The 27,054-nt window shown below is 39.0% G+C and overlaps 2 protein-coding genes across 12 annotated transcripts in view; one reads left to right on the top strand and one right to left on the bottom strand.

Moving 5' to 3' along the window:
• TPX2 (TPX2 microtubule nucleation factor) overlaps positions 1-26,665 on the bottom strand; it is a 74,249-nt gene extending 47,584 nt beyond the window's left edge. For 2 of the 10 annotated variants that reach the window (XM_077872637.1, XM_077872638.1), the window contains exons 1-3: positions 15,538-15,689; positions 12,267-12,377; positions 1,826-1,999 (exon numbers count right to left, since the gene is read on the bottom strand). In XM_077872637.1, coding sequence (XP_077728763.1) covers positions 1,826-1,931 — 106 coding nt within the window. In that variant the 5' untranslated portion in view covers positions 1,932-1,999; positions 12,267-12,377; positions 15,538-15,689. The other 8 variants (XM_077872635.1, XM_077872633.1, XM_077872634.1 and 5 more) reach the window with 8 other exon arrangements.
• Positions 15,746-27,054, top strand: part of BCL2L1 (BCL2 like 1) — a 64,203-nt gene continuing 52,894 nt past the window's right edge. For both annotated transcript variants that reach the window (XM_077872645.1, XM_077872644.1), the window contains exon 1: positions 15,746-15,885. The gene's annotated coding sequence lies outside the window, so the exon portion shown is untranslated. The remainder of the gene's footprint in view (positions 15,886-27,054) is intronic.

Genomic DNA, 27,054 nt, shown 5'->3' with positions numbered 1-27,054 from the left:
TGAATAGCTACTTATCTTGGCTTGATACACATTTGGACCATACAAACATGAACTGGCCTAAAACATCATGTTCCTCTTAAAGAAAACTGTAGCTATTAAGATTTTCAGGGCTTGGGGATCCCTGGGTGGCGCAGCGGTTTAGCGCCTGCCTTTGGCCCAGGGTGCGATCCTGGAGACCCGGGATCGAATCCCACGTCAGGCTCCCTGCATGGAGCCTGCTTCTCCCTCTGCCTGTGTCTCTGCCTCTCTCTCTCTCTCTGTGTGACTATCATGAATGGATAGATAAAATCTTAAAAAAAAAAAAAAAAAGATTTGCAGGGCTTACAAGGGACATCTTATGGTCTATTTGAGTTGAGGTTCTTCAACGGAGTGGCAGGAAGTGGGTGTGTAACAATGGAACACAGCTAGGCTCTCTCAAGGAATTTTATCTTAGGTTCTGCTATGCCTAAATGTTAGCTTCTGCCAACAGCATACCAAAGATAGAAGTTTCAGGAACATGGTGAGCCCCAGCAATAACACTCTGCATGCATATTCTGACTGCAACTGTGTAAAAAGATGTATTTGGAAGAGAATAGAAAATAATATAACTAAGATGGTTTTGAAAGAAGAATGGGACTAATTATTTTCTTCCACACTATATTTAATAGTATCATTGTATTATGATAATATTGCATGATATGCACAGATATTATATTATGATATAATAGTATTTCCTATTTTTTTTTTTTCCTATTTTGTTTTTAAAGAAACTTAGAAATAGACAACCCACACTTTTCCTCAGGATTTCAGTAAAGCAAAGACACAGGACAGTTGGCCCTCTTCTCCACCCTTCCTCAACACCACTTCCAACAGATCCTTCCTCTCAGGATCTCCACTACATACCATAAAAGGCCTTTTGCAAGAAAATGGCATGTACCATCACATTTGAACACTACCTTATAAGCAATAAGTGCCGCTGCAATCGATTCATTTTTTTCTTCCATCACATACTGATTTTTTTTTTAATATAGAGGATAAGGACATGAGAAAGAATAAAATGAAGAGACCCTAGCAACTATTAGCCTGACATATCAGTGGTCTCACCATATTATTACAAAGTAATATGAAAACATAACCACATCCTTATTTATTGTTGGCCTGGTATCAGAGTTTGTGTCAAATTATATGTTATGACCCAACATCAGGCAATCCTATCTCTGGGGACTGGGTTCTGAGTAGCATAATCCCTCTAGCTAACTATGAATTGATGAAGGGAAGTAAGAGGCAGATAACTGTAGTTATAAAAAAGCAATACAAGAATCCTTGTGATGTTAGAACTGTTCAATATCTTGACAGTGGAAGTAGATACACAAACCTACGCAGATGACCTACATAGAACTTACTACATAAATGAGTACAAGTGAAATTGTGGAAATCTGAGTAAGATAGGTGGATTACATCAATGTCAATATCCTAGCTGTAATATTATATTCTGTGCCCAAGGACAGTAGAGCAAGTTTTTATGTGGCTGCCATCACTACAGACATGTTTTTAAGTCCTAAAGTTTCATTTAACTTTGCTTCATCTGGATTTTCCCATATATCCCAACAGATTGAGTACTTATCATTCTTAACTACAAAAATAACATTGATTTGTACTGGATAGTCCATCTTTAAAACATTGGGCATTTCAATTATTTCTATCATATCATGGATGATAAAGTATCTTAGTGTAAAAAAGCATTATATTTTAGTTATTTTCTTGCATTACCTTCTATTTTTTGAAAGGTACTCAGAACAAAGGAAGCCATTAACCCTTAAAATGGCCAGAGAAAGCAAACACTTACCAAACCAAGAATCTATGTTTTGGGCATCTTCCTCATCATCCAAAGAGGTAAAATTGATAAAGTCCGTGGGAGCATCATAGGAATAGGAAGTTTTAACTTGTGACATTGTCCCCTGCCTTGGTACAGAAGAGCAGTTTTTTCCCAGTTTTTGTGTCACGTTTTTCAAAAGATCACCTTTTAATGAAAGAAATTGGTTGCACATTAATCTAATATACTGATTCCTCAGCAATTACTTTGCTTTTACTACCACATTTACATTCTAAAAATGACCCGGACAACACATCTTACTTTTCAAAACAAACTAAAAGTTAACTTTTCTTTTTTAAAGATTTTTTTTTTCAATTTTTAAGCAATGTCTACACCCAATGTGAGGCTTGAACTCAATTCCAAGATCAAAAGTCGTATGCTTCAGGCTCTATTACCAAAGCTATAATCATCAAAAACAGTATGGTTCTGGCACAAAAACACATAAATCAATGGAACAGAATAGGGAACCTCCTGAAATGGACCCTCAACTTTATGGTCAACTAATCTTCAACAAAGCAGGAAAGAACATCCAATGGAAAAAAGATAGTCTCTTCAACAAATGGTGTTGGGAAAATTGGGCTGTCACATGCAGAAGAATGAAACTGGACCATTACCTTACACCATACACAAAAATAGACTCAAAATGGATGAAAGACCTAATGTGAGACAGGAATCCATCAAAATCCTAGAAGAGAACACAGGCAGCAACCTCTGTGACTTCAGCTACAGCAACTTCTTGCTAGATACAGATACATCTCCAAAGGCAAGGGAAATGAAGGTAAAAATGAACTACTGGGACCTCATCAAGATAAAAAGCTTTTGCACAGCAAAAGAAACAGTTGACGAAACCAAAAGACAACCAACAGAATGGGAGAAGATATTTGCAAATGTCTTATTCGATAAAGGGCTAGTATCCAAATCTTTAAAGAACTTATCAAACTAAACACCCAAACTACAAATAATCCAATCCAGAAATGGGCAGAAGACATGAACAGACATTTCATCAAAGAAGACATAGAAACAGCCAACAGATACATGAAAAAATGCTCCACTTCATATTGTTGACAATTATATGATCTCACTCATATATGGAATTTAAGAAACAAAAGAGAATCATAGGAAAAAAATAAAACAAGATGAAATCAGAGAGGGAGACAAACCATAAGAGATTCAATCATAGGAAACAAACTGAGGGTTGCTGGAGAAGCAAGGGGGGATAGGGTAACTGGCTGATGGACATTAAGGAGGGCATGTGATGTAATGAACAGTGGGTTTTTTAAGACTGATGAATCACTAATCTCAACCTCTGAAACTAATAATACATTACATGTTACTTAATTGAATTTAAAATTTTCTTTAAAAGTTATATGCTTTATCAACTGAGCCAGCCAGGAGCCCCAAAGTCAACTTTTCTTTTTTAGTAACTTGAAGACACTCCTTGAGATAAATATATTGGAATTAAAAAGAGGCAAAGTTTGGTGAGTACCTACAACATGTCAGGTAGGCACCATATCAAGTGTTTTACAGTCATTCTTTTATTTTCCCTCAGTCTACCTTTTTCTCATTTCTAGCCTCTCCCATCCAATTTACACTCTCTCTGCTCTGAATAACCTAATTTCTGAAACAAACCATTAAGTTTTATACCTACTAACAAAAATCTTACTCATCATTCAAAGTCTAAGCCAATTCTCTACAAAGTTTCCCAATTTCCACCTATCATACTAATTGTTGCCTCTCCAAAGCCATAGTTATCATCCAATTTTATATTAGTTAACTATGCAAATGCCTCTTCTAGCAGGCTGTCAAGTTCCTGAAACCAAGGACTGATTTTACTCACTTGTGTATACCTCATCCATCAAGGTCCTTAGAACAGTATCTTATATATAGTAAGAGCTTGGTACATTTTGCCAACTACAGATTTTCTTTCTTTAGAAATATTTTCATAAAAATACTATTCCTGGGCATGAAGAGAAAGACCTTAAGAAATATATAAAAGAAGGTGCCTGGCTGGCTAAGTAGGTAGAGCACGTAACTCTTGTAGGTTCAAGCCCAAGTAGGTTGGAGAGACTGCTAAAAATAAAATCTCAAAAAAACCCACAAAAAACAAAAAAAAACATAAAAGGTACATGTCAAAGGAACAAGTCAAACATATGGGTTCATCCCTACTCTCCTGTACAAAGTTCTCACTGTCCTGTAGAAACCTGTGTAGGAAAAAAAAAAAAAGAAAGAAAACCTGTGTAGGTTTAAAGTCAGCCCCCACTATAGGTCTCTATGGTTAAGAAAATATCTGGTAGTCTGAAAAACAGCCTGAAGGACACACTGACTGGCAAATAATTCCCCTATGAAACCCAATGAGCCACTTGTCTTCATCCAGAGAACAACATGTACTTAAAGTATTCTGTATCTTGGAACAGAAGTAGATACCAGTAATCACTTGCATACACATTTATTAAATTAAGTATCTTTCTTTAAGCATTATTTTATTATAAAAATACATTCTCATTAAAGAAATTAGATCACCAAAAAAACTCTTACAAAAATAATAATCTTCAATGCCACAGTATTCCAGTCTGTCTGTTTCTCATTCTTTTTCTGTATATACAGACATATCTATGAATCTGCTTCACATATTGTGAGCATTTTCCATGTCAATACATATAGATAGTTCAACAATTGATGGCTGTACCATAATTTATCCCCTATTTTTAGGCATTTCCCAATATTTTCACTTTAAAGATACCACTAGAAGAATATCCTTGTAGTTCAATTTCTGTACACATCCATAATTCTATCCTTAAGATAAATTCTTAAAAATGGAATTGCTGGAGAGGCGCCTGGATGGCTCAGTTGGTTAAGTGTCTCCTTCAGCTCAGGTCAGATCTTCAGTGTCCTGGGATCAAGCCCTGCGTTGGGCTCCCTGCTCAGTGGAGAGCAAGAGTATTAATCACCTACTCTTATAACGAAAGTCATCACCTTGATCACCACCTTCCAGACTTGGGAGTAGCCATGGACAGTTCTGGCCAATGAGAACAAAGTTAAGAATCTGCTGAGGGATTCACAGGAAAACTTACTTTCCTAATACAACCACAACCCTGTTCCTGCCCTCTCCTTTGACCCTTCTTCTTGCCTTAAAAGCAAATGCAATGTCTAGAATATAGCAGCTATCATGCACATAAGTGGATGGCCAAGAAAATAACGTTGGCCTCAACGATGCTGAGCTACTGAACATTGATCAAGGATCATTAACCACCTACCTCCAAACGATAATACTCTTTTTGTATAAGTCACTATAGACACATTTTCTGTCACTTATAGCCCCAAACAATCCCAACTAACATAGAAGTCCAGGATTCTAGACCTATCTCTGGTACTTACTAGACATATATGACAACAACTCTTTTTTTTTTTTTTTTTTTATGACAACAACTCTTAAGTAAGTAAGTCACTCTACCTTTCTGCCTACCTATTTCCCATAAACAAATGAGAAAGCATTTCAAGTGCTATAAAATACACTACTGTAAGATTTTTTTTTAAGATTTTATTTATTTATTCATAAGAGACACAGAGAGAGAGAGGCAGAGACACAGGCAGAGGGAGAAGCAGGCTCCATGCAAGGAGCCCGATGTGGGACTCAATCCCGGGACTCCAGGATCACGCCCTGAGCTGAAGGCAGGTGCTAAACCACCAAGCCACCCAGGGATCCCACTACTATAAGATATTATCACTGCCTTTTGACCTACTGGTATCTCTCTTCTCCTTGACCACATTCGTATTCAAAAGGCCCTTACTGAAAGATTTCCCAGTGACTGACAGTGGTTAAAATTCCCCTGCTGCAAGGAAGAAGTTTTCCTGTTCTTGTGAACAAACATGCTGGAAGACATGGGAAAATCTTGGATTCCCATGATCTTAATGCCTAACCCAGGTCACTGGGAACACTTCCCAGGCAGGAATGTAATGAAGACTACTAAAGTTGGGGGAGGGAAGAGGCAGGAATGTAATAAATGCAACAACCCCACTTAAGCTTCCTAAAAATCATGATTTCCACCAAAGCATGCTACTGAAAACCACCTGGAAAGCTTTCAAATTTAACCCGTCACACTCTTTCTCTCTTTTTTTAATTATGGAGCTACACAGCTACCCTCTTTGGAGGGCAACTGCATTTTTTTTTTTTTGATAGATCTTGCCAAATGAAAAAGTACTATAGCATCATTCACAAAAGCCAAAAAACTAAAAGCCAAAATTCCACCAAGAGAAGATTGGTTGAATAAATTATGGCACAATCATACAATAAAATATTAAGTAACTTTAATATTAGGTAATTTTGCATATGTGATATGTACACAATGAGCTCCAAGAGCTATTAAGAAAAGTAAAATATAAAAGAGCATACTCTCATTCATGTTAAAAAGAAGCAAAGGGGTAATATATACATATATATCTTTGTACGTACATAAGACTATTGTGAAAGGAGACATAAAAGGGCTAACAGATTTTGGGTCTGGAAAAAGAGCTAGGAGTTCTGGGTCAGGGGAAGACTTTTCACTATATGAACTTTATTATATAAATACATACCTTTTCAGTTTTGAGAACTTCTAGTACTTATTTCCCCCTAAATTGGTGTTTACAGTCCACAAATCACAGGGCTTTCTGGAATTTTTATTAAGTACTCTTGGTAATCCAGCAATAATTGTTAAACCTCTTGTTTTTTGGAAATAAGGTTTCCTATTTAAGTGGTCTATAAATTGGTTACTAACTTCACTTATCCAACTGTTACCATTCTTTTTTTAATGTTTCTGTATAAAAATGAAATGCTCCTGGGTATTGACTTAATAAAAAGTATACAAGCTTGAAAAAAAAATAAAAGCTAAAAATAAAAGTGCTATTAATTACTGAGTACTTATGACATGCCAGACACTGTTCATAGTGTTTTACATGTATTAACTCACTAAATCCTCCAACAGTCCTATGAGGTTAAGTCCTATTATCTTCATTTTACAGATGAGGAAATTGAGGCAAGGAGAAATTTACTACTTATTCATGGCCACACAACTAAGAAGTAGCAGAGCCAGCATTTGAGCTCATAGGCCCTTATCCACTACCTCTCATATTTACTTTTTTTTTTTTTTTTTTTTTTTTAGGCGATCTCTATACCACATACATGTGGCATGTGGCTTGAACTCACAACCCCGAGATCAGGAGCCATGCGCTTTACCAACTAAGCCAGACAGACACCCCTTTGTGTGTGTGTGTGTTTTGTTTTTGTTTTGTTTTGTTTTAATTTTTATTTATCTATGATAGTCACAGAGAGAGAGAGAGACATAAGCAGAGAGAGAAGCAGACTCCATGTACCGGGAGCCCGACGTGGGACTCGATCCCCGGTCTCCAGGATCGCGCCCCCGTCCAAAGGCAGGCGCCAAATCGCTGCGCCAGCCAGGGATCCCTTTGTGTGTGTTTTTATACATTTTTTTAATTTCCTCCCATATTTATTTAAAAATAGATATTTATGTAGATCAATATGAAATGTCAATAAGGGATAAAACCATTTGTAGATAATAACTTCCAAATACTATTTACTACAGGCCGAGGACTTTACCAGGTACTTGACATAAATCATCTCATTTAAACTGCATTAAGAATACACAATATCGGGCACCCCCTGTGGCGCAGTGGTTTAGCACCGCCTGCAGCCCAAGGTGTGATCCTGGAGACGTCGGATCGAGTCCCACATCAGGCTCCCTGCATGGGGCCTGCTTATCCCTCTGCCTGTGTCTCTGCATCTCTCTCTCTCTCTCTCTCTCTCTCTGTGTCTCTCCTGAATAAATAAATAAAATCTAAAAAAAAAAAAAAAAAAACACAAGAATATACAATATCATAATCACCATTTTACAAATAAACAGGCTCAGAGTAATTAAGCTACTCCAAGATTACCAACTAGTAATGTAGCAGCGTTGAGTTTTAAGACCAGGTCTGTGAGATTCCAAAATCTAGAGTCACTATAATGTACAGGTTTTCTATAACATTACTTCAAAGAGGAGGTAGGTAACCGAACCATACTAATCTATCAGACAAATACAAAAATTAACTCTGCTTTACACAAAACTAAGCAACCCCGACAAGCTGTTCATAAAAGAATACTGGTAAATTAAGAATCTTATTCTAAAAACACTGGGAAAGCTCTGAGCTGAACCATCCCATAAAGTAAAACAGTACTCTGCAATTTCTCTTATTCTTAGTTTGTACTCGTGCATGTAAAATTTTTGCTTTATTTCAGAAGGAAGTCTATCTGAACCTCTCAGTGGATACTCTAGAGTAAGAGACAATGAAGAGGGTATTTAAGCAATCAGAAGGAGGGATGTCCTCTGAGGTCTAGGAGTGCATTTGATTGATGGGAGTCGAAAGGCAAGGGGTTCAAACCTAAATATGCCTTGTCTTTATTTAGGTGAAATTTTAAAACCAAAATACTATTTTTCTAACATGATCTCTTTTTTAAAAAACTTCTTTTAAGCTATCTTTGGTCTAGTATAACCAACTCAGGAGACCATCCCCACCTCCCCAACATCCCCAAAAAGGGAATAAACAAAATACATATCTCTCCACTGAGAAGTCTTGACTGTACAATAAAAGGTGATAGTACAAGTACATGAACAAAACCAAAAGTAACTACTTTTGGGTAACTGGGTTATGCCAGTTTTACTGTGCTGTTTCTCCCAAATAAAGTTAAGATATGAAACCTTCAAAAATTAAAAAGCACAGGCCTATTGGGAATGGAACAGGCCAGGGCCTGGGCCAACTGTTTAAATGAGAAGGCCCCAGGCATGATGGGAACTGGATACCTTCCTGCACCCCTTAATCAAGATTGAATTTCTGTCAACAGGTCTCACTGAAAAAAAAAAAAAAGAAAGAAAAAAGAAAAAAGACACATGCGTCAACCACATTCCTCTAAACAAATCAGACTGCCAAGCAAGAGAATCAGCTTCACATTTCAAAATTATCTGAATCTACCACAGCTCTAGATCCCTGAAAAACTAGAAACATTCTGAATGAAGAAAAGCTCTTTCAGACCAGTAATCCTACAATAGAAGTGAGAAAAAAGTCTCACTCATATTATGAACTACTTAGGTTCCTTTTAGAACTGTCTCTTAAGTGCCATCATCATATCATATAGTTCATTTTTGTTTCCAGAAAGCAAAGACTAAAGGATACATATAATCTCTTCCTTCAAGAAACTCATATTTGAGTGGAGAATACAGACAATTGTGATACAGGGTGATCAGCAGGGGAAAAACCAAGGTCACTACGGAAATGCAGAGACGGGGATCAGGAGGGTCAGAGAAGGGTACCTGGTGGAAGTGATGCATAGAAGATACAGACAGCCATGAGCACAGCTTAACCTATAGAGATGTTGAATCACTATATTGTAAACTGAAACTAATGTAGCATTGTGTGTCAACTATACTCAAATCAAAAATTATTTAAAGAGGAAAAAGAAAAAAGATATGCATAAAGAACAACAAGAAAAAAAAAAGAACAACAAGATACAGGCAATCCTGCAGAGTTCTACAAGCTAAGGATGAATACTGATTTTTTCTAAGAGATAAATGGAAAGGGGAAACAAATTCAGGAAAAGCACATAACTGAGGAAGATTGAAAAAGAAGCAATGTAACTTGTTTCCACATTCATCTGAAATTAACCTCCATCATGTCCTGTCCCTCTTCACTCTCAAACCAAAAATAACTAGCCTTGACAACATCTATAAATCAAAAGGTGCAAGTTCAGAGGAGGTGGGGGAAAACTGCAAAAGGGTGCATTCTAAGCAAGGTTGAAATAGTAGACTAGCAGCTCCTAAACAAAACAAAGACTTTGGTGTGACAGATGCTCTCAGGCACTTCACTATCCACCTTGTGAGCTGCATTATACCTATTTCTATTGGGAGAAAAATCATGAGTTAAACAACTGGTAATATAATAAACAGGATAAGAGAGAATAAGTCAAGACTCATTAGAAGTGTATTAGTTAAACAGTCCCATCCAAATAGTGCCATTTCCCCAGGCACACCCTCTCCTACTTTCACAAGGGATAAGAGATCCTGTTACCCTACCACAAGTTAAATAGAGTTGAGTTATTTTCATCCTACCCAAGCAGAAAACACCTACATTTTTTTTTTTTTGGTACATAAGAGATTAGCAGGAGCCAATAAATGGCAACATAATCCAGCATGCAATTTTAACTGTTAATCAAAGTCAGAAACTAAGTCTGAAGGAAGTTAATGGACTTCATGTTTCCACATTTATGTTTGCTAACTTCTACATTGAAATTGGATCTGTTTACAGAAACAGATCCATGAAGCTTCCAAAATTGGGTCAATTTAAAATCCAATGACAATCCCTCACTGTCCAAGCATTCAGAAGTCAGCACAGGACACATGGACACTTGTTGTAATTCATCACTGTCCAGAAACCTCAAGCACATATATTTTTCATCATCTCTCTCCCACACTTGTGAGTTATGGGTTACAAACTCAGTTCTGCTTTATTTAATTAATCCATAGAACTCTATAAACCCTAAACCACTCTTGTACAACTAATAGGACCTGAATAAAAATCAATGATGCAATTTACCTTCAAACCAAATAATGATACAGATCTTTGTAGAATACTAAAAAAATCTTTGTAGAATATCAGGATATCTTTGTAGAATATCAAAGTGTTCTGCTGTTTCAAGAGTAAGAAGCTGAAAGAGTTTGTAAGGGTTGACAGTGGGGCTGCAGGAGGTTACAATTCTTGTGAATACTCACTCAGTCTTGTAAAGATTTACATCCTTCAAAAGGTATCCTTCTTGGGATGTAGATACACAGATACCCAAGAACCTCAAAAAGTGATTACCTATGGGGTGCCAAAAAGTGAGGTAGACAGTGGCAGGGTTAAAAGATTTCTAAGTATAACCCTTTTTATACTATTTCGATTTGTACCATGTGAATGTATCACATATTTTTAAAATATAAATTTGTGCCTGTGTGAATACACACTATTAAGTAGGTATGTAAATCAGCAAAATTTTCCTGAGACAATTTGGTGTTATGTACCAAAGTCTTAAAAATATGCATTTAACGATTTCACTATATGAAATACTATGGCAGAACCATATAATGGGGGGACTGCCTGGGTGGCTCAGTCAGTTAGGCATCTGCCTTTGGCTCAGGCCACCATCCCAGGGCTCCCGGCTCAGCAAGGCGTCTACTTCTCCCTCTCCCTCTGCTTGCCACTCTCCTTCTGCCAGCCCACGCACTCTCTCTCATTCTCTTTGTCAAATGAATAAATAAAATCTTTGGGGAAAAAAAAAGAAGTTAAAAAAAAAAAAAAACATATAATGGAATACCACATAGCCACTAAAATTATGTTGTAACAAAACTTAATGACATGAAAAACTGTTCATAACCTAATTATAAAGTCGAAAAAAATAATGAAAGTTTTTAGTGTATGACTTTTTATTTTTTTAATTTTTTTAAAAGATTTTATTTATTTATTCATAAGAGACAGAAAGAGAGACAGAGAGAGAAAGAGAGAAAGAGAAAGAGAGAGAGACAGAGAGAGAGAGGCAGAGACATAGGTGGAGGAGGAAGCAGGCTCCATGCAGGGAGCCCAATGTGGGACTTGATCCTGGGACCCCAGGATTACACCCTGGGCCGAAGTCATGCGCCAGACCACTGAGCCACCCAGGCGTCCCAGTGTATGACTTTTTAAAACCAAACACAGCACACAGAAAAGAATCAGAAAGAAATCTATCAAACTGTTAGCAATAGTTTATCTGAGAGGTAGGATAGTGAGTGACAGCCTTTCTTTTGCTTTTCTGTATTAAATAAATTTCCTTCAAAATATGTTATTTCTAGTTTATTGTTGGAATTTTTTTAAATTTAATTTACAGAGTGCCTGGGTGGCTCAATTGGTTAAGCATCTGCCTTCAGCTCAGGTCATGATCCCAGGGTCCTGGGATCAAGCCCCTCAATGGGCTCTCTGCTCAGCAGGGAGCCTGCTTCTCCCTCTCCTTCTGCCTGCCCCCCACCTACTTGTGCTTTCTCTCTGTCAAAGAAATAGATTAAATAAATAAAATATTTTTAAAAATTATTTATTTATTTGAGAGAGAGAAAACATGAGCAAGGGGGAGGATCAAAGGGAGAGAGAGAAGCAAACTCCTCACTGAGCAGGGAGTCCAAATGAGTCAATCCCAGGACACTAGGATCATGACTTGAGCCAAAGGCAGATGCTTAACTGAGTCACCTAGGCACCCCTTACCTTTTTTTTTTTTCCCAAAATATGTTACTTTTGAAGACACATTAAAGCTAACCATTTTTGATGGTAATATATTAATGTTTCTCTTATTCCTTTTTGATATAACTTACTGTGGACACAGCCTTACCTGTGGCTTAATGCCAGTCAATCCACCTTCCTACAGGCTTCAGAGTTGCAATATACTCTTTCACCTCTCTTCTGAAATACTGTAGTCTAGCAAGTACTTTTTATCAAGAACCTGGAAGAAACAGAAAGGTGATATAACAGGTTTACATTCTCTAGTAAAAATGGTTAACAGAGAATACAAAAGCGCTACAAAACACCAAGAATACTCACTTTCAAAACCAAAGAGTGCTTCTGAGAGCTAAGGTCTAAATAGCATAAGTCTATCCTTAATAATACTCTTAACTGTTGTTTCAGCTTAAGTTTTTTTTAGTATATTTGCTGTCTCAGGGTGTCTTTGAGATCATACACTCCCACTTTAAAACCATCTTTCCAAAATCTGCAGTTTAGGAACACTGACACCAAGGGGTGATACTGTGCACTTCTATTCAAACATTAGAATGGAAAGGAAAAAAAAAACTTACTATTTTTTTTATTAAAAAAATAAAAAGTAGAAATATTGAGGCGCCGGGGTGGCTCAGTCATCTGAGCATTTGCCTTCAGCTGAGGTCGTGATCCCAAGGTCCTGGGATAGAGCCCCACATTGGGCTCTCTGCTCAGCAGGGAGCCTGCTTCTTCCTCTCCCTCTGCCTGACACTCCTCCTGTTTATGCTATCAAATAATTAAATAAATAAATCTTAAAAAGAAAGTAGAAATAGTATTCTTTAAAAATTTCCAAAGCCCCTTTCTCACTCAACATTAATCCCCCCCAAGTTTCTCTATGCAAACAAAACCAGAACCCCTCCCAGTTATCTATACTTTTATACTTTTTTTTTTTTTTTTAAGATTTTGTTTATTCATGAGAGACACAGAGAGAGAGGCAGAGACACAGGCAGAAGAAGCAGGCCCCATGCAGGGAGCCTTCTGTGGGACTCTATCCCAGGACCCTGGGATCATGCCCTGAGCCAAAGGTAAGATGCTCAACCACTGAGCCACCCAGGTGCCCCATCTATACTTTTAACCAAGTACCTTGAACCACTGATCTCCATCTAGGTCTCTGTCTCAAATACGGATCTATCCACAAAATTATATGGGCTCTTAAATCTTCCAGTAGTCAATTCTATTTCCTAACTTTACTCATTGCAAAGAAAATTCAGTTTGCCAAAGAGTGTTTAGATCTCTCCTCCCTTCCTTCCTTCCCCAGCAATTCTAAAAGAATTAGGGAGAAAGACTGAATAAAAAAATAGATAGGGGATATAGAAGAACTCTGAATACCTCATGGCACCTAAATAAAACATGAAGGACTTTCCCACATAATCCTGTCTCCTGAAGAAGCTTAATTGCAAATGTAGGATAAGTTAACTTTATTAAGCTTGGAATACACAGACTTAAGCATAAGGCTGGCCAAAACAACCCTATTTTATTTCAAGTTTTAAAGTTTAAACAGATTTACCAACCTAGCTGAATACACCGTTTTTCATACCTGCAATTTTGTAGTGAATTTAGATATCTTCCTGCCTATCCAATTCAGCAGATAGTAAGTGGACAATTTGTGTGCACCAAGACTGTTCTAGTTCTTGTCTAAACAATGTCTGCTTATCAAGAGCCAGTTTGTGTTCCATCTGCTTCACAAAGACATCCTTGCCTATTTTAAAGATCATTGCTCTCCCTCACCTCTACACTGCCAGGGCAGCTGCAATACATAACACTAGGGGACTCCAATGCTATCATGTCTTGTTCAGATTGTCACTTGTCAATTTGAATCAGTGTTTTGTCCTCAAGCATACCAGAAAACCCATGAGAACATCGTACATCTGAATATCCATAGTATCTAAAACCAATCTGAGCACACAGTACATCCTCTCAAAAGTCGGTTAATTAGTTAAGTGACTTGGGAGCCACAATAATTTTTATCCTGAGAGTGGCAACTTAATCCTGACCTAACACGCCCAACAGCCAAAACAACCAAGAGTGATATAGGGGTGGCTTGGCAGGGGGTATGACACACTGAGGCCACAACGCAAGGGTATCCTTACTATAGCAGTAAATAGTTCAAATTCTGACATGTAGGGCAGCCTGGGTGGCTCAGTGGTTTAGCACCGCCTTCCGCCCAGGGCGTGATCCTGGAGACCCAGGATTGAGTCCTGCGTCAGGCTCCCTGCGTGGAGCCTGCTTCTCCCTCTGCCTGTGTCTCTGCCTCTCTCTGTGTCTCTCATGAATAAATAAATAAAATCTTCAAAAAAAAAATTCTGACATGTAATGAGTGAGACAAATATGAAGATAGGCCATAGGATGTCAAGACCAAGTAAAGCTGAATGAACCTGGGAGAACATAAAGCGATAACCTCAGCTCGAAATCCGCAGAGCACTCAACGCTGTCTGGTCCTAAGCAGGGCTGGGCTGATTAGGGCAAGCCCTTGGTACTTAACTACTAGAAAACTGTATGTGAGACAAAGAAACCCTACGTCAAGAAAAAGGAGGCAAAAGAATCCTGCCTTATTATAAGTCTGGTTCACGCTTTTCCTTTCCTCCTCAGTCTATAAATGCTCTAGGAGAGAAAATTAGGCAGTAATTTTAGAATAATCAAAGGGGGAGGGCTAAACGGATATGAATAAAACAGGACGAATTTTAAATCCCAAATAAAAAGACAACTCCAATTGGAATTCAAGTCCCGCAATTAATTATGTTCTCACTCCGTATCTATTACCTTTCTATCTTATACAATAGTTTTTAAATGTAGTTGTGACCACATCTGTTTTCCTCCACCAAAGCCACACTTCTTGAGGGCGGGGCTACCGTTTCACCCATTGCTTGAAAATCTAGATTGTGGGCCTCAGCTCCCTCCTGCATAAAGTGGAGCTAAGAATAGCTCCTGCTTCACTGCCTTGGTGAGATAATTAAGAAAACGTCTGCACGCAGAGTGCCTAGTCCACGAACGCTCATTTCATCTGTGCGCGGTAACAATGATCGTTACCGTTATTAGCCTAGAGCCTCCCACAACCCCTACTTCCCCCTATTTCCCACGGCCGGCCTCGGCCTCTACCTGCAGACACAGCCTGCCAGCCTCGGTCCGGACACACTTCACGGAAAAATCCTGTCACCAAGAGAAGGGTAGTCCGAAGGCCGGCTCCCTCTCCGCCTGGCCTGGGAGGCGCCCACACACCAAGACCGCCTCAGAAGCCCGGGCCGAGAGGCGCTTGGAGGCGCTACGGGCTTGGGGGAGACCTCCGGCCGTTCGAAAATCAGGGAAGGGGCAGGCTGCGTCCCAGCCGCTCCCCGTTTCTCCCCAAGGCTCACCTCGCCACAGCTCTGACAACCAAGCGCCCGGAAGCCCCGCGGCGGGACTCATTCAGTACCGTTGAAAATTTGAACCCAGGCTCCCTAGTTGAATCCACCAATCAGAGTGAGGGAACCGGCAATCCTTAGCCTCCCCATTGGCCCAGAGGATCGCAAGGACGCCGGAAGTCGAGATGCGACACAAGCAAACAACCGCCCCGGGAGGCTCCTGGGAAATGTAGTCTCGTGCAACTTGCCTGAACCCTTTGGAAGAACTCTAATAAGGAAATTACTACAAAGCCCAGAATGCTCGACTCCAAATTATTCGGGAGAGGTAGTACCAACTGGAGAGAGGAAGAGTCGCTTCAGGTAACAGAACGACGTGCACCTGGATTTCCCCAAAACCTTCACGAAAGAGAAATTTCTTATTCTCCCTACTCTAGTGCATGGTGCCTTGGTCATAGGAATTCGCTTCGTTTTAGCATAGAGTCCCCTGTATACAACATAGACTCGCCCTCATCTCTTCTCCCAAACGTGAAGGAGTCTCTCCCAAGTCCTTATTGAGCCCATTCTCCCGTAAGGACTGGCTTAAAGCCGCGGCTTAGGATTGGTTGGTCCTTCCCTTTTAATTCCATTTACGTGTCTTGTTTTCTCGTCCTCGTATTTTAGAAGAGAAAACAAAAGGTTCAGAGAAGTTGAGTGAATAGTCTGAAATCAATAAATGGAGGAAGCGGAACTTGAATTAGGGACTTCTGGTCCTATACATCATCAATAATTACTTAGAAAATAATAGCAGCTACAAGAGGGGAAAGATCTCTGTAATAAAAATTACAGCGTTTAAGAAAATAAGCTTAAGGCCTTTATCTGAAAATTTAAAACTGTAAAACTTGGTTGAATAACTACAAAAATACGTAAAGGAGATTATATGCTTTATTAGTGGATGGGGAGATCCAGTATTGTAAAGCTGTTAATTTTCCGTATGAAGAGTTCAAGGCAATTACAATGAAATTCGCCAAGGTTTTGTCATGGGACTTGCCAAGTTGATTCTAAAATTTATATAGAAGAAGAAAACACAAGAAGTGGCATCTGAATTTTGAAAAATAATGGGGGAGACAGGTGACTGCCATACATAAGCTCTCATGAACATTAACATATTTGTAAATTATAGTTATGTTTAAAGTATGGTTAATTGACTCCATGGGGATATAATAGGGAAAATCCAGAAAGGAAAACTCTACAGAACAACAGATCTCGTTTCTTCAAAACATAAACAGCAAGAGTGGTTTTGTTTTTGTTTTAATACTCCTTCTTATTTGTAGAGTTACATATAGAAATGGTAGGAATGAAATGACTCTAGAATTTGCTTCAGAATGATCCGGATAGTGTGGGGTCTCGGGAAATAGGTGGGAGTATAGATGAAACGAGTGAAACAAGATTAGCCACAAAATGTTAAGCGTTGAAGCTGAATGGCAGGTTTGTGATACATATATGCATATATATGCTCATATAAATGTGCTTGTGAAGTTTTCACAAGGTTCTTTAAAGCAGAATATTGCCATAAGAATTCTTTTAAAACAACAGAAGATCAATTAGAAGAGCTTAAGAGTCCAGAAACAAACTCATGTATATCAGAATTTAGTAAATGCTGAGTAGAATTTCAAATCAGATGGAAACAAATAATGGAGTTAGGACATTTGCTTTTCATTTGGGGAAAATATTATATTAGATTTTTATCCCATACCATTTACAAAAACAAATTTCAGATGAATTAAAACCCTAAAGATAGGGACGCCTGGTTGGTTCAGCCATTGAGTATCTGCTTTTGGCTCCGGTTGTGGTCCGGGGAATCCCAGGATCAAGTCCCTCATCAGGCTTCCTGCATGGAGCCTGCTTCTCCCTCTGCCTGTGTCTCTGCCTCCCTCTCTTTCTGTGTCTCTCATGAATAAATAAACAAAATCTTAAAAAAAAAAAACAGAACCTAAAGATAGGGGAAAAATAAAAATTTTTAAAAGTTTAAAAGAATATGTTTTCGATGTTGGGGTAGGAAAATTTTATGTTAAGACAAAAGGGATAAACTAAGACATAAAGGTAAACACTGACCAACATTTTAAAATTCTGTTTGACAAAAGAAAAACAAGACTGAAGGAGGAAATATTTCCAACACATATAACAAAGAATTAGAACTCAATATATATAAATGAACAGCAACAAAAAAACCCCAAAAATCAGTAAGAAAAGGACAAAACCTCAATAGGAAAAAAAATGGAGAATATGGGCACTTCTTAGAAGAAGAAATAAAATTGGCCATTAAAGATAACACAAAGGGGCACTCCCCTCTGCTTGCTAGATAGGATGCTCCCCAATTCAGGAATCCCTTAATAAAGCTAATTGGATCTTCAAATTAAAAAAAAAAAAAAAAAGACATGCAAGGGTGGTTGGCCTCAACTAGTAATACTGAAATTTAAGTTAAATTCAAAGTATAAGCAAGAAGGCACCATTTTCACCCATCAGATTGTCCAAAATTAAAAGTTTAATGGTATCAAGGATTTGCAAGGTAAAAGAACAAATGGGTTTGGCTGCTTTAGAGGGCAAGTTAGCAACATCTATTAAAATGTCAAACACGTGTGCCCTGTGATCTAGGACTTCTATTCCTAGGTTTAATTCCAAGAGACACAATCATCAACTTTGACATAGAAGCACAGAGGCACAGTCACTATCACATGAATCGAGCACCTACCATGTGTCAGTCACTATACTAAATGTTGGGATTAAAAAGACAAAATCTCTGTCCTTGAGAACCTGATTCTAGATTCTACTGGAGAAGGCAGACTCTAAACAAGATAAATAAATGATGTAGTGTATTAGGAGGTGGAAATGCAAAGCCTTTGCTCTCCAGGCCCCAAGGGTGGATGGCAATGAGAAGAGGAAGGCAGGGGCTGGACAGAGACAAAGGAAGGGCAGGGTCGGCCTACACTGTGGCCGCCCACTTTCAGCAGACACAGCACCTAACCACTAGGGAACTGCAGGACCACAGAGTAGCCATGCTCAGGTGGGGGTGGAGCTAAAGAGCTTGCTTTATATTAGGAGAGCAAGGGCATCAGAGCTGTGCCCCATCCAGGACCTACTAAGTAGAAGATGCCTAGTGGGTGAGTAAGTGAATGAGGCAGTGCCTGCGAGCCAGTATGTGTGCAAGAGCTTCCCAAGTCGTTCCAAGGGGTAAGCCTGACCCAAGGAATTCATTTCCTGTCATCCCTTCTGCATTGATTACATTCTAGTCTGAGTCTCAAGTTCCCATTCTTCATGAATGGATGACTGCAAGGGCTGAAATCACCAAAGCAGCCTTTTAGAGCTGAAAGGAAGCACAGACACAACTGGTCCACTCTACCCACATTTTCAGCCATCGTTATTTTGGCCTTATTCAGGTGAAGGGGGTTTGTCATTTTAAGTAGGGTAGTTCAGGGACATTTGGACAAAGATCTCCAGAATGTAAAGAGTGAGCCATTATAGATATCTAAAGGAAGAGTATTCTAGGCAGAGAAAGAAGCAAGTGAAAAGATAGGAGCATAGCCGGCATGTTTTAGAAATACCTAGGAAGTCAGTGGCTAGACAAGGAAGAGAATGTCAGGAGATATTCTGGCAAACCAACTGGGCCACTGTGAGGACTTTGATTTTTACTCTGAATGAACTGGGAGGCTGAGGGTTTTTTGCATTGATTAGCTCTCTGCTTTTAATGGGATAATTCTGGTTGCTGTGCTGAAAACAGAGGGAAGGAGAGCAGGAATCTTCCATCAGGGAAGAGCAGGGAAATCAATTAGTAGGCTGTTGCATTGGAGCTGTGAGAAATTGGAAACCACCTAAATATCCATAAGTAGGAGGTTTTTTTTTTTAAGATTTTATTTATTTTATTTTATTTATTTTATTTATTTCACAGAGACACACACACACACACAGAGGCAGAGACACAGGCAGAGGGAGAAGCAGGCTCCATGCAGGGAGCCCAACGTGAGACTCGATCCCGGGTCTCCAGGATCACACCCTGGGCTTCAGGCGGCTAAACCACTGCACCACTGGGGCTGCCCAGTAGAAGGGTATTTTAATAAACTGTCTCTAGAATGGAATATTAAGCATCAGTTCAGTTCAAAAGAGTTCAACTGATCTGGACTGACAAGGCAGTATCTTCGAGACACATTTTTGGTTAGAAAACAAATTGCTGATTGATATAAATTCATTATGAAACCATTGTTTTTTTTAATTTATTTTTTTTAAGATTTTATATATTTATTCACGAGAGACAGAGAGACAGAAGCAGGCTCCATGAAGGGAGCCCGATGTGGGACTCAATCCCAGGTCTCCGGGATCACGCCCTGGGCTGAAGGTGGTGCTAAACCGCTGAGCCACCCCGGCTGCCCAAAATTTATTTATTTATTTTTTAAATAAACTCTATTCCCAGGACCCCTGGGTGGCTCAGCAGTTGAGCATCTGCTTTTGACTCAGGGCATGATACCAGGATCCGGGATGGAGTCCCACATTGGGCTCCTGCAGAGAGCCTGCTTCTCCCTCTGCCTGTGTCTCTTGCCTCTCTCTCTCTCTCTCTCTCTCTCTCTCATGAACAAATAAATAAAATCTTTAAAAAACAAAAAACAACTCTGTGCCCAAAGTGGAACTCGAACTTACAACCCCGAGATCAAGAGTCCCATGCTCCACAGACTGAGTCAGCCAGGCACCCCTGAAACATTATGTTTTTTAAAAATATGCAAAATGGGCAGCCCGGTGGCTCAGCGGTTTGGTGCCGCCTTTGGGCCAGGGCCTGATCCTGGAGACCGGGGATCAAGTCCCACGCCAGGCTCCCTTCATGGAGCCTGCTTCTCCCTCTGCCTGTCTCTGCCTCTCTCTCCCTCTCTCTGTGTCTCTCATGAATAAATAAATAAAATCTTTAAAAAAAAATGCAAAAAAAAATAATAAAATAAAAATAAATAAATAATAAAAAAAAGCAAAACAATGCTCCACTTTTCCTGTAGGTGTGTATAAATAATGACAGCTAGCACTTACCTGGCACTTACCATATGCCAGGCACTGTTTGAAGTACTTAACACATAATAACTTACTTAAAAAAATAATAATAATAACTTACTTCATCCTAATGGTAACTCTATGAGGTAAGTAATGTCATCATTTCCACTTTATAGATTGAAGAAATTGTGGTTCAGAGAGGGTAGCCAACTTCTCTAAGGTCACACAGTTTGTATGTGACAGAGCCAGAATTTGGAAGCAGGAAGTCCAGCTCCAGAGGCCAAGCCTTAATCACTGCCCTACATTGCCTCTCCTAAACAGAGATGTATATGTGGCAGGAGTGAGAATTCACAACAAACTGACAAGTGTGGGAAATTCAGAGGGGAGGAACTAAACTGGACCATGGACAGAAATGAAAGACAGATAATGTGAGTTTTATCTTTGTATAAGAATGTAGCCATGTATTATTTGTGTGATTTCAATTTGTTGTTTTTATAATGGAAGTCTGGTAGAGGAGAGAAGTCTGCAAAGGAGAGAGGAAGACGAGCCAGTGGAGCAGAAAGTTATTCAGGCTCTTCAAACCTATTTTTTGAAAGTGAGAGAGAAAGAATCAACCAACCTCTACCCTTGCTCCTTCCAAATCTGCTCCTTCACTCTGTAGGTCAGTCCCTCTACCATCTAACCAGTGGTCACTAGGCCAAAAATCTGTACTTGCCTTCCAGCTTGATGAGGCCTCCTACTCCATGGAAAATGGACACCAGCCAGCCATTGGCTCTGGATGGCAACTAACTCTCAAACACCTCCAGGCAGGGTGGCTGTAATCACCCAAGAACACTCCCCTGGAGAAGATTGCAAGTATGAGCCATTGGTGACAGCCATCAAAAGGATCCCTGGAGAAGAGGGCATCACTCTGTCTCTGTCTTCCATAGTTCCCATTCAACCAAGCAAAGGGAGCTCTGCAGGTGTTTCCGCATGGCTGATGTGGAATTCTTTTTGAGGAAGGATTATAGAGACCTTAGCAAGCTGTGATTAAGAAAAAAAGACTATAGGAAACAACCCAAATGTCCACCGATTTATGAATGGATCTATAAAAGGTGGTAAATCCATGCAATGGAGTAGTATTTTTTAATAAAATGAATTAAGTACTGACACATACTATAACCTAGATGAACCTGAAACACTATACAAGAAGCCAGACTCAAAAGGACAAATATTACATGATTCCATTTATAAGAAATTTCTGAAAGAGGCAAATCCTTAGAGACAGAAAGTAGATTAATGGTTGCTAGGGATTGGGGGTGGGGGGATGGAGAGTGACTGCTGATGCAGGGGTTTCTTTTCAATAAGCTCATGTAAAATCAGTGCTAGCCAGGCGCAAGTGGGGCCTTTGTCTTTTGGGAGTAGGAAAGAGAATCCCTTGAAATTCCATCCTCTGCATTTGTAGTGGGTATTGGCTTGGTACATAAGCTAAATACTTTAATATTTGAGATCTTTTATATTTAAATATGTTTTAATAAAATTACAAAAATAATACATGCTTATGACAGAATGGAGGGTATAGGTTAGATCCTGTACATTCATGACTTCACTTAGTCTTTGCAACACCCTTGCCAGGTAAGGGTGGAAAAAACTGAGGCTCAAGGGAGCTAAAATGAACTGCCCAAGGTCACATAGCAGAGTTAATATTTTTAGCCAGGTTCATAAACATATATGAAGTAAAAGTGAAACATATATGTTTCAAGTAAAAAGTGAAAAGGCCCTATACCTCCTATCACACCCCATCACCAAACCCTCTCCTTCAGTTAAAACAATTAGTGTTAGGGAAACCTGGGTGGCTCAGTGGTTGGGTGTCTGCCTTCGGCTCAGGGTGTGATCCTGGAGTCCCAGGATTGGGTCCCAAGTCGGGCTCCCTGCATAGAGCCTGCTTCTCCCTCTGCCTATGTCTCTGCCTCTCTCTCTCTCTCTGTGTTTCTCATGAATAATTAATTAATTAAATCTTTTTAAAAATTAGTATTAAAAGATGAGTATATATCTTTCAGAAATCTTTTCATAAAAATACAGTCATATATCTGTATTCATACATGCATGCATTTATGTATTTTTCTATTTATGTAGAAAAATATTTTTTTAATTTCTTACTTTAAAAGTAATACTTATAATATTTAGAAAATATAGGAAATAATAAAGAAGAAACAAAAATGTAACATAGCCTTTAGAAGCAACACCTCCACTACTAGCATTTTAGTATATTTACTTCCAGTCTTTTTAAATATACTTCCTTAGTATATTTTCTTCCAATCTTATTTTATTAGACATTGAATAGATACAAATACATGTATGTAAAATGTATGGTTGTATAAAAAATGAGGCAACAAATTCTGTATACATATGTACAATTCAATAAGAACATTTCCATTATCTTTTAAACTCTCAATTTTACCCAGTTCCCCAGTTTATGCTGAACCCAGTCCTATTACTATGCAATGACTATCTTGAATTTTGTGCTTATTATTCCTTAACATTTCTTTATAATTTTACCACATAGGTATGTATCCCTGTATTGGTTATCTATCGCTACAACACAGATAACCCCCCAAATTTAACAGCTTAAAATTATAAATATTTATTATCTTATATATTTTCTGAGGGTCAGAAATTCAGTAGTTAATAACTGGTTCTGACTCCAGGTCACAGATGAGATTGTAGTCAAGCTGTTGGCTATCCTCCTCTGGAGGCTTGGCTGGGGCAGGAGGATCTTCACATGACTGCTGGCAGGAGGTTTCAGTTCCTCACCACACATGGGCCTCTCTGTAGGGCTACTCACAACATGGTATCTAGCTGTTCCCAGAGTGAGTGATGAGAGCGAGAAAGAGATAACCTAGTCTTTTTTTTTTTAATATTTTATTTATTCATGATAGACAGAGAGAGAGAGAGGAAGAGACACAGGCAGAGGGAGAAGCAGGCTCCATGCAGGGAGCCTGACTTGGGACTCAATCCTGGGACTCCAGCCCTGGGATGAAGGCAGCGCTAAACCGCTGAGCCACCTGGGCTGCCCGAGATAACCTAGTCTTGGAGGTGACATACCATCATCTCTGCCATTTGCCATTAGTAACACAGAACAACAAAACAATTCTGATATATTGTGACAGGGGACTACACAAGGGTGTGAATACCAGAAGGGAGGCCATCTCAGACAAGGCTGGCTGCCACAAACCCTACACTGTATGTAGATTAGGTTTTCCTCTTTTCAAACTATATATAAATGGAATCATACTTCATTATTCATGGAACATGTTTCTAAGATTCTTTCACAGTGTGTATAACTAAGTCCACTCATTTTCTCACTGTATATTACAAGTATAAATATACTATTTGTTTAAACGTTTTGTTATAATGGACACGTGTAGTTTCCAAATTTTTGCTATTATAAGTAGTGCTGCCATAAACATTCTTTCTTTAAAAGTTTGGGTTTTTTTTTTTTTTTAGCAATCTCTATACCCAATGTGGGGCTCGAACTCATGACCCTGAGATCATGAGTTGCATGGTCCTCAAACTGAATCAGCCAGGTGCCCCTACTTCTATAATCATTCTTATACCTGCATTTGCACATGTGTAAGAATTATTTTAGAGTGTATATCAGAGGATCCCTGGGTGGCTCAGCAGTTTGGCATCTGCCTTCGGCCCTGGGCGTGATCCTGGAATCCCAGGATCGAGTCTCTCATCGGGCTCCCTGCGTGGAGCCTGCTTCTCCCTCTGTCTGTGTCTCTGCCTCTCTCTCTCTCTCTCTCTCTCTCTCTCTCTCTGTCTCTTATGAATAAATAAATAAAATCTTTTTAAAAAATAGAGTGTATATCAAAGAATAGAATTGCTGGGTCATAGGTTATGGGTATTAATTCTAGGTGACAATAAATTTTTTTCCAAAGTTATTCCATACTCTTGAACCACCTTGATTTTATTGGATTTTCCCATTTTTGCCAGGCTAGTGGGTATGAAATGGCATCCCAGGGAGGTTTTCATTTTCATTTTCCTTGATAACTAGTGAGGGTGAGCATCTTTTCAGATTTATTGACCACTCTGTTTCCGTTTCTCTTTAGCGTTGGTGCAAGGATTTTCTCCATTTTTCTTTTGCCTTTATCATATTGATTTCCTAGTCTTTTTCCTATGCATGGTATTTAGAGTTGAGATTGTGTCACACAACTAGTTTTATATACTTTTATTCTCACTTAACATCACACCACAATCGTTTCCTCATCATCTAAATCTCAGCAAATGTTTGTTGTTTTTTTAAAGATTTTATTTATTTATTCATGAGAGAGACAGAGAGAGAGAGAGAGAGAGAGAGAGAGAGGCAGAGGGAGAAGCAGGCCCCATGCAGGGAGCCCGAGGTGGGACTAGATTCTGGGTCTCCATGATCATGCTCTGGGCTGAAGGCGGTGCTAAACCGCTGAGCCTGGGATGCCTGGGTGGCGCAGCGGTTCAATAAAGCCCATTATCTCTGGGCAGGGCTGATCTGCCCTCTGCTGGGCCCCCAAAGCACATCATAAACTTCCATAATTATTATTTTCATACTGAAATAATTGTGACATTGGAAGTTTCAAAAAGGAAATCAGATCACACCCTGCCCCAGTTTAAAACTCTTCCATAGAACATAATAGAGAGTTCAGAAATTGGCCCCAATACACTTAGGAATAAAGATTATGACAGGAGAGACATCTCAAACAAGTTGGGAAAAGATAATACTGCAATAACTGGGTGGTTATTTGGGAAAAAGTTGTGGATTCCTGCCTTACACCTTAGACCAAAGTGACTTTGATGGCACAAGATTGAAATGTAAAGAATGAAGCCATGTAAAAACTAAAAGAAAACAGAGAATTTGTTTTCTAATATTGAATTGGAGAAGCTTTTCCTAAGAATGACATAGAACCTGGAAGCCACAAAGGAAAAGATGGATAAATTAAAATACATACAAAATAAAAGTTTGTCTATGATAATAAACAATAAACTGGAAAAATATTTACATCTCAGATGTAGGAAAAAAAGGATAAAAATTCTATAAATCAGTGAGAAAAAGCTCAATAGAAGGACCAACTGAAAAAACGGCAAATGAAATGAACAGAGAATTCACTAGAATTCCCCCCCAAAAAGGCTCATAAATATGAAAAATTGCTCAACTTCTCTCAATGAAAAGAAATGAAAAATAAAAGTGCCTCTTGGTTTTTATCTATCTGATTGGCAAAGAAAATAAGGTTTGATAACACTGAAGTTCAAGATGTGAAGAAAGAGAAATTCTCATATTTTATTGATGCGAGGGCAAATTAGTACAACTGCTATGGAGAGTACTTTGCCAGTATCCATTAGAACAAAACAAAAACAAGTTCATACCTCATTTACTGGTATTCTACTTCCAGGAATTTTCCTAACATAAACTCCCACATATGCAAAATAACAAATGGACAAGTTATAGCATTATTTATAATAGGAAAGGAATGGAAACTAAGTGTTCAGAAATAGAATACTAGGCGAGTAAATTATGGCATGTCTTTATAAGCTTGTGTTTTAATTTAAAAAACTGAGGCAGGCTGCAAACGTAGAGCTCAGTCATAAGAGCACAATGTAGAAGTGTCTATAGTAAACTATCATTTGTGTAAAAAAAAAAAAAAAGTCTGTATGTGTCGGACGCCTGGGTGGCTCAGTGGTTGAGCATCTGCCTTTGGCTCAGGTCATGATCCCAGGATCCTGGGATCGAGTTTCCCATCGGGCTCCCCAGAGGGAGCCTGCTTCTCCCTCTGCCTATGTCTGTGTCTCTCTCTGTGTCTCTCATGAATAAATAAAATCTTTTTTTAAAAAATCTGTACATGTAATTTGCCTGTGAATATAGCGACCACCTCTGAGAGACCTCAGAAGAGAATGATGATCGCTGTGGGGGGAACTGTGGATTGGAAAGCAGGGAGGACTTAACTTTTTCATTCTATGCTCTTTTCATATTTTTAATATCCGGTGTTCCTATATACCTGTTTTTAACCGATCAACGCAAAACACCTCTCAGTGTTTAAAATCAAGTCTAACTCACTTCCATGGTTAACTTTCCAACCTCCTCCCACGCCACATTTCCCCTACCTTCCAGGCAACTTGCTTCTCCTTCAGTTTCTGGAACATGCCAAGATCTTCCTGCCTCAGGACATCCTGCATAAGTTGTTCCTTCTGCCTAGGTTGCTGTTCTCTAGGTTCTTATCATGGGTCAGCAAATTCTTATATTTCAAGTCTTGGGTTTCATGTCCTCTCTTCAAAGAGGCCATCCCTGGCCACCCAGTCTAAAGCAGTACCCTCCCCTCACTTCCTTTATGACAATACCCTGATTTACTTCTTTCATAGCACTAGTCACTATTTGAAATTACCTTGTTTGTGTATTTTCAAAGTTATTTACTGTTTCTTTCTTGCTCAAGGGTTTGTCTCCATGAAAGCAGGGGCCCTGTCTTGTTTCTTCAGAAACCCAAATAATAAACATTTGTTGAATAAATTTATGCAACG

The sequence above is a fragment of the Canis aureus genome, chromosome 26, assembly GCF_053574225.1.
Source record: "Canis aureus isolate CA01 chromosome 26, VMU_Caureus_v.1.0, whole genome shotgun sequence".
NCBI classification, from domain to species: Eukaryota; Metazoa; Chordata; class Mammalia; order Carnivora; family Canidae; genus Canis; species Canis aureus.
The sequence above is the reverse complement of the archived record's forward strand: the minus strand, read 5'-3'. Positions and strand labels throughout refer to the sequence as shown.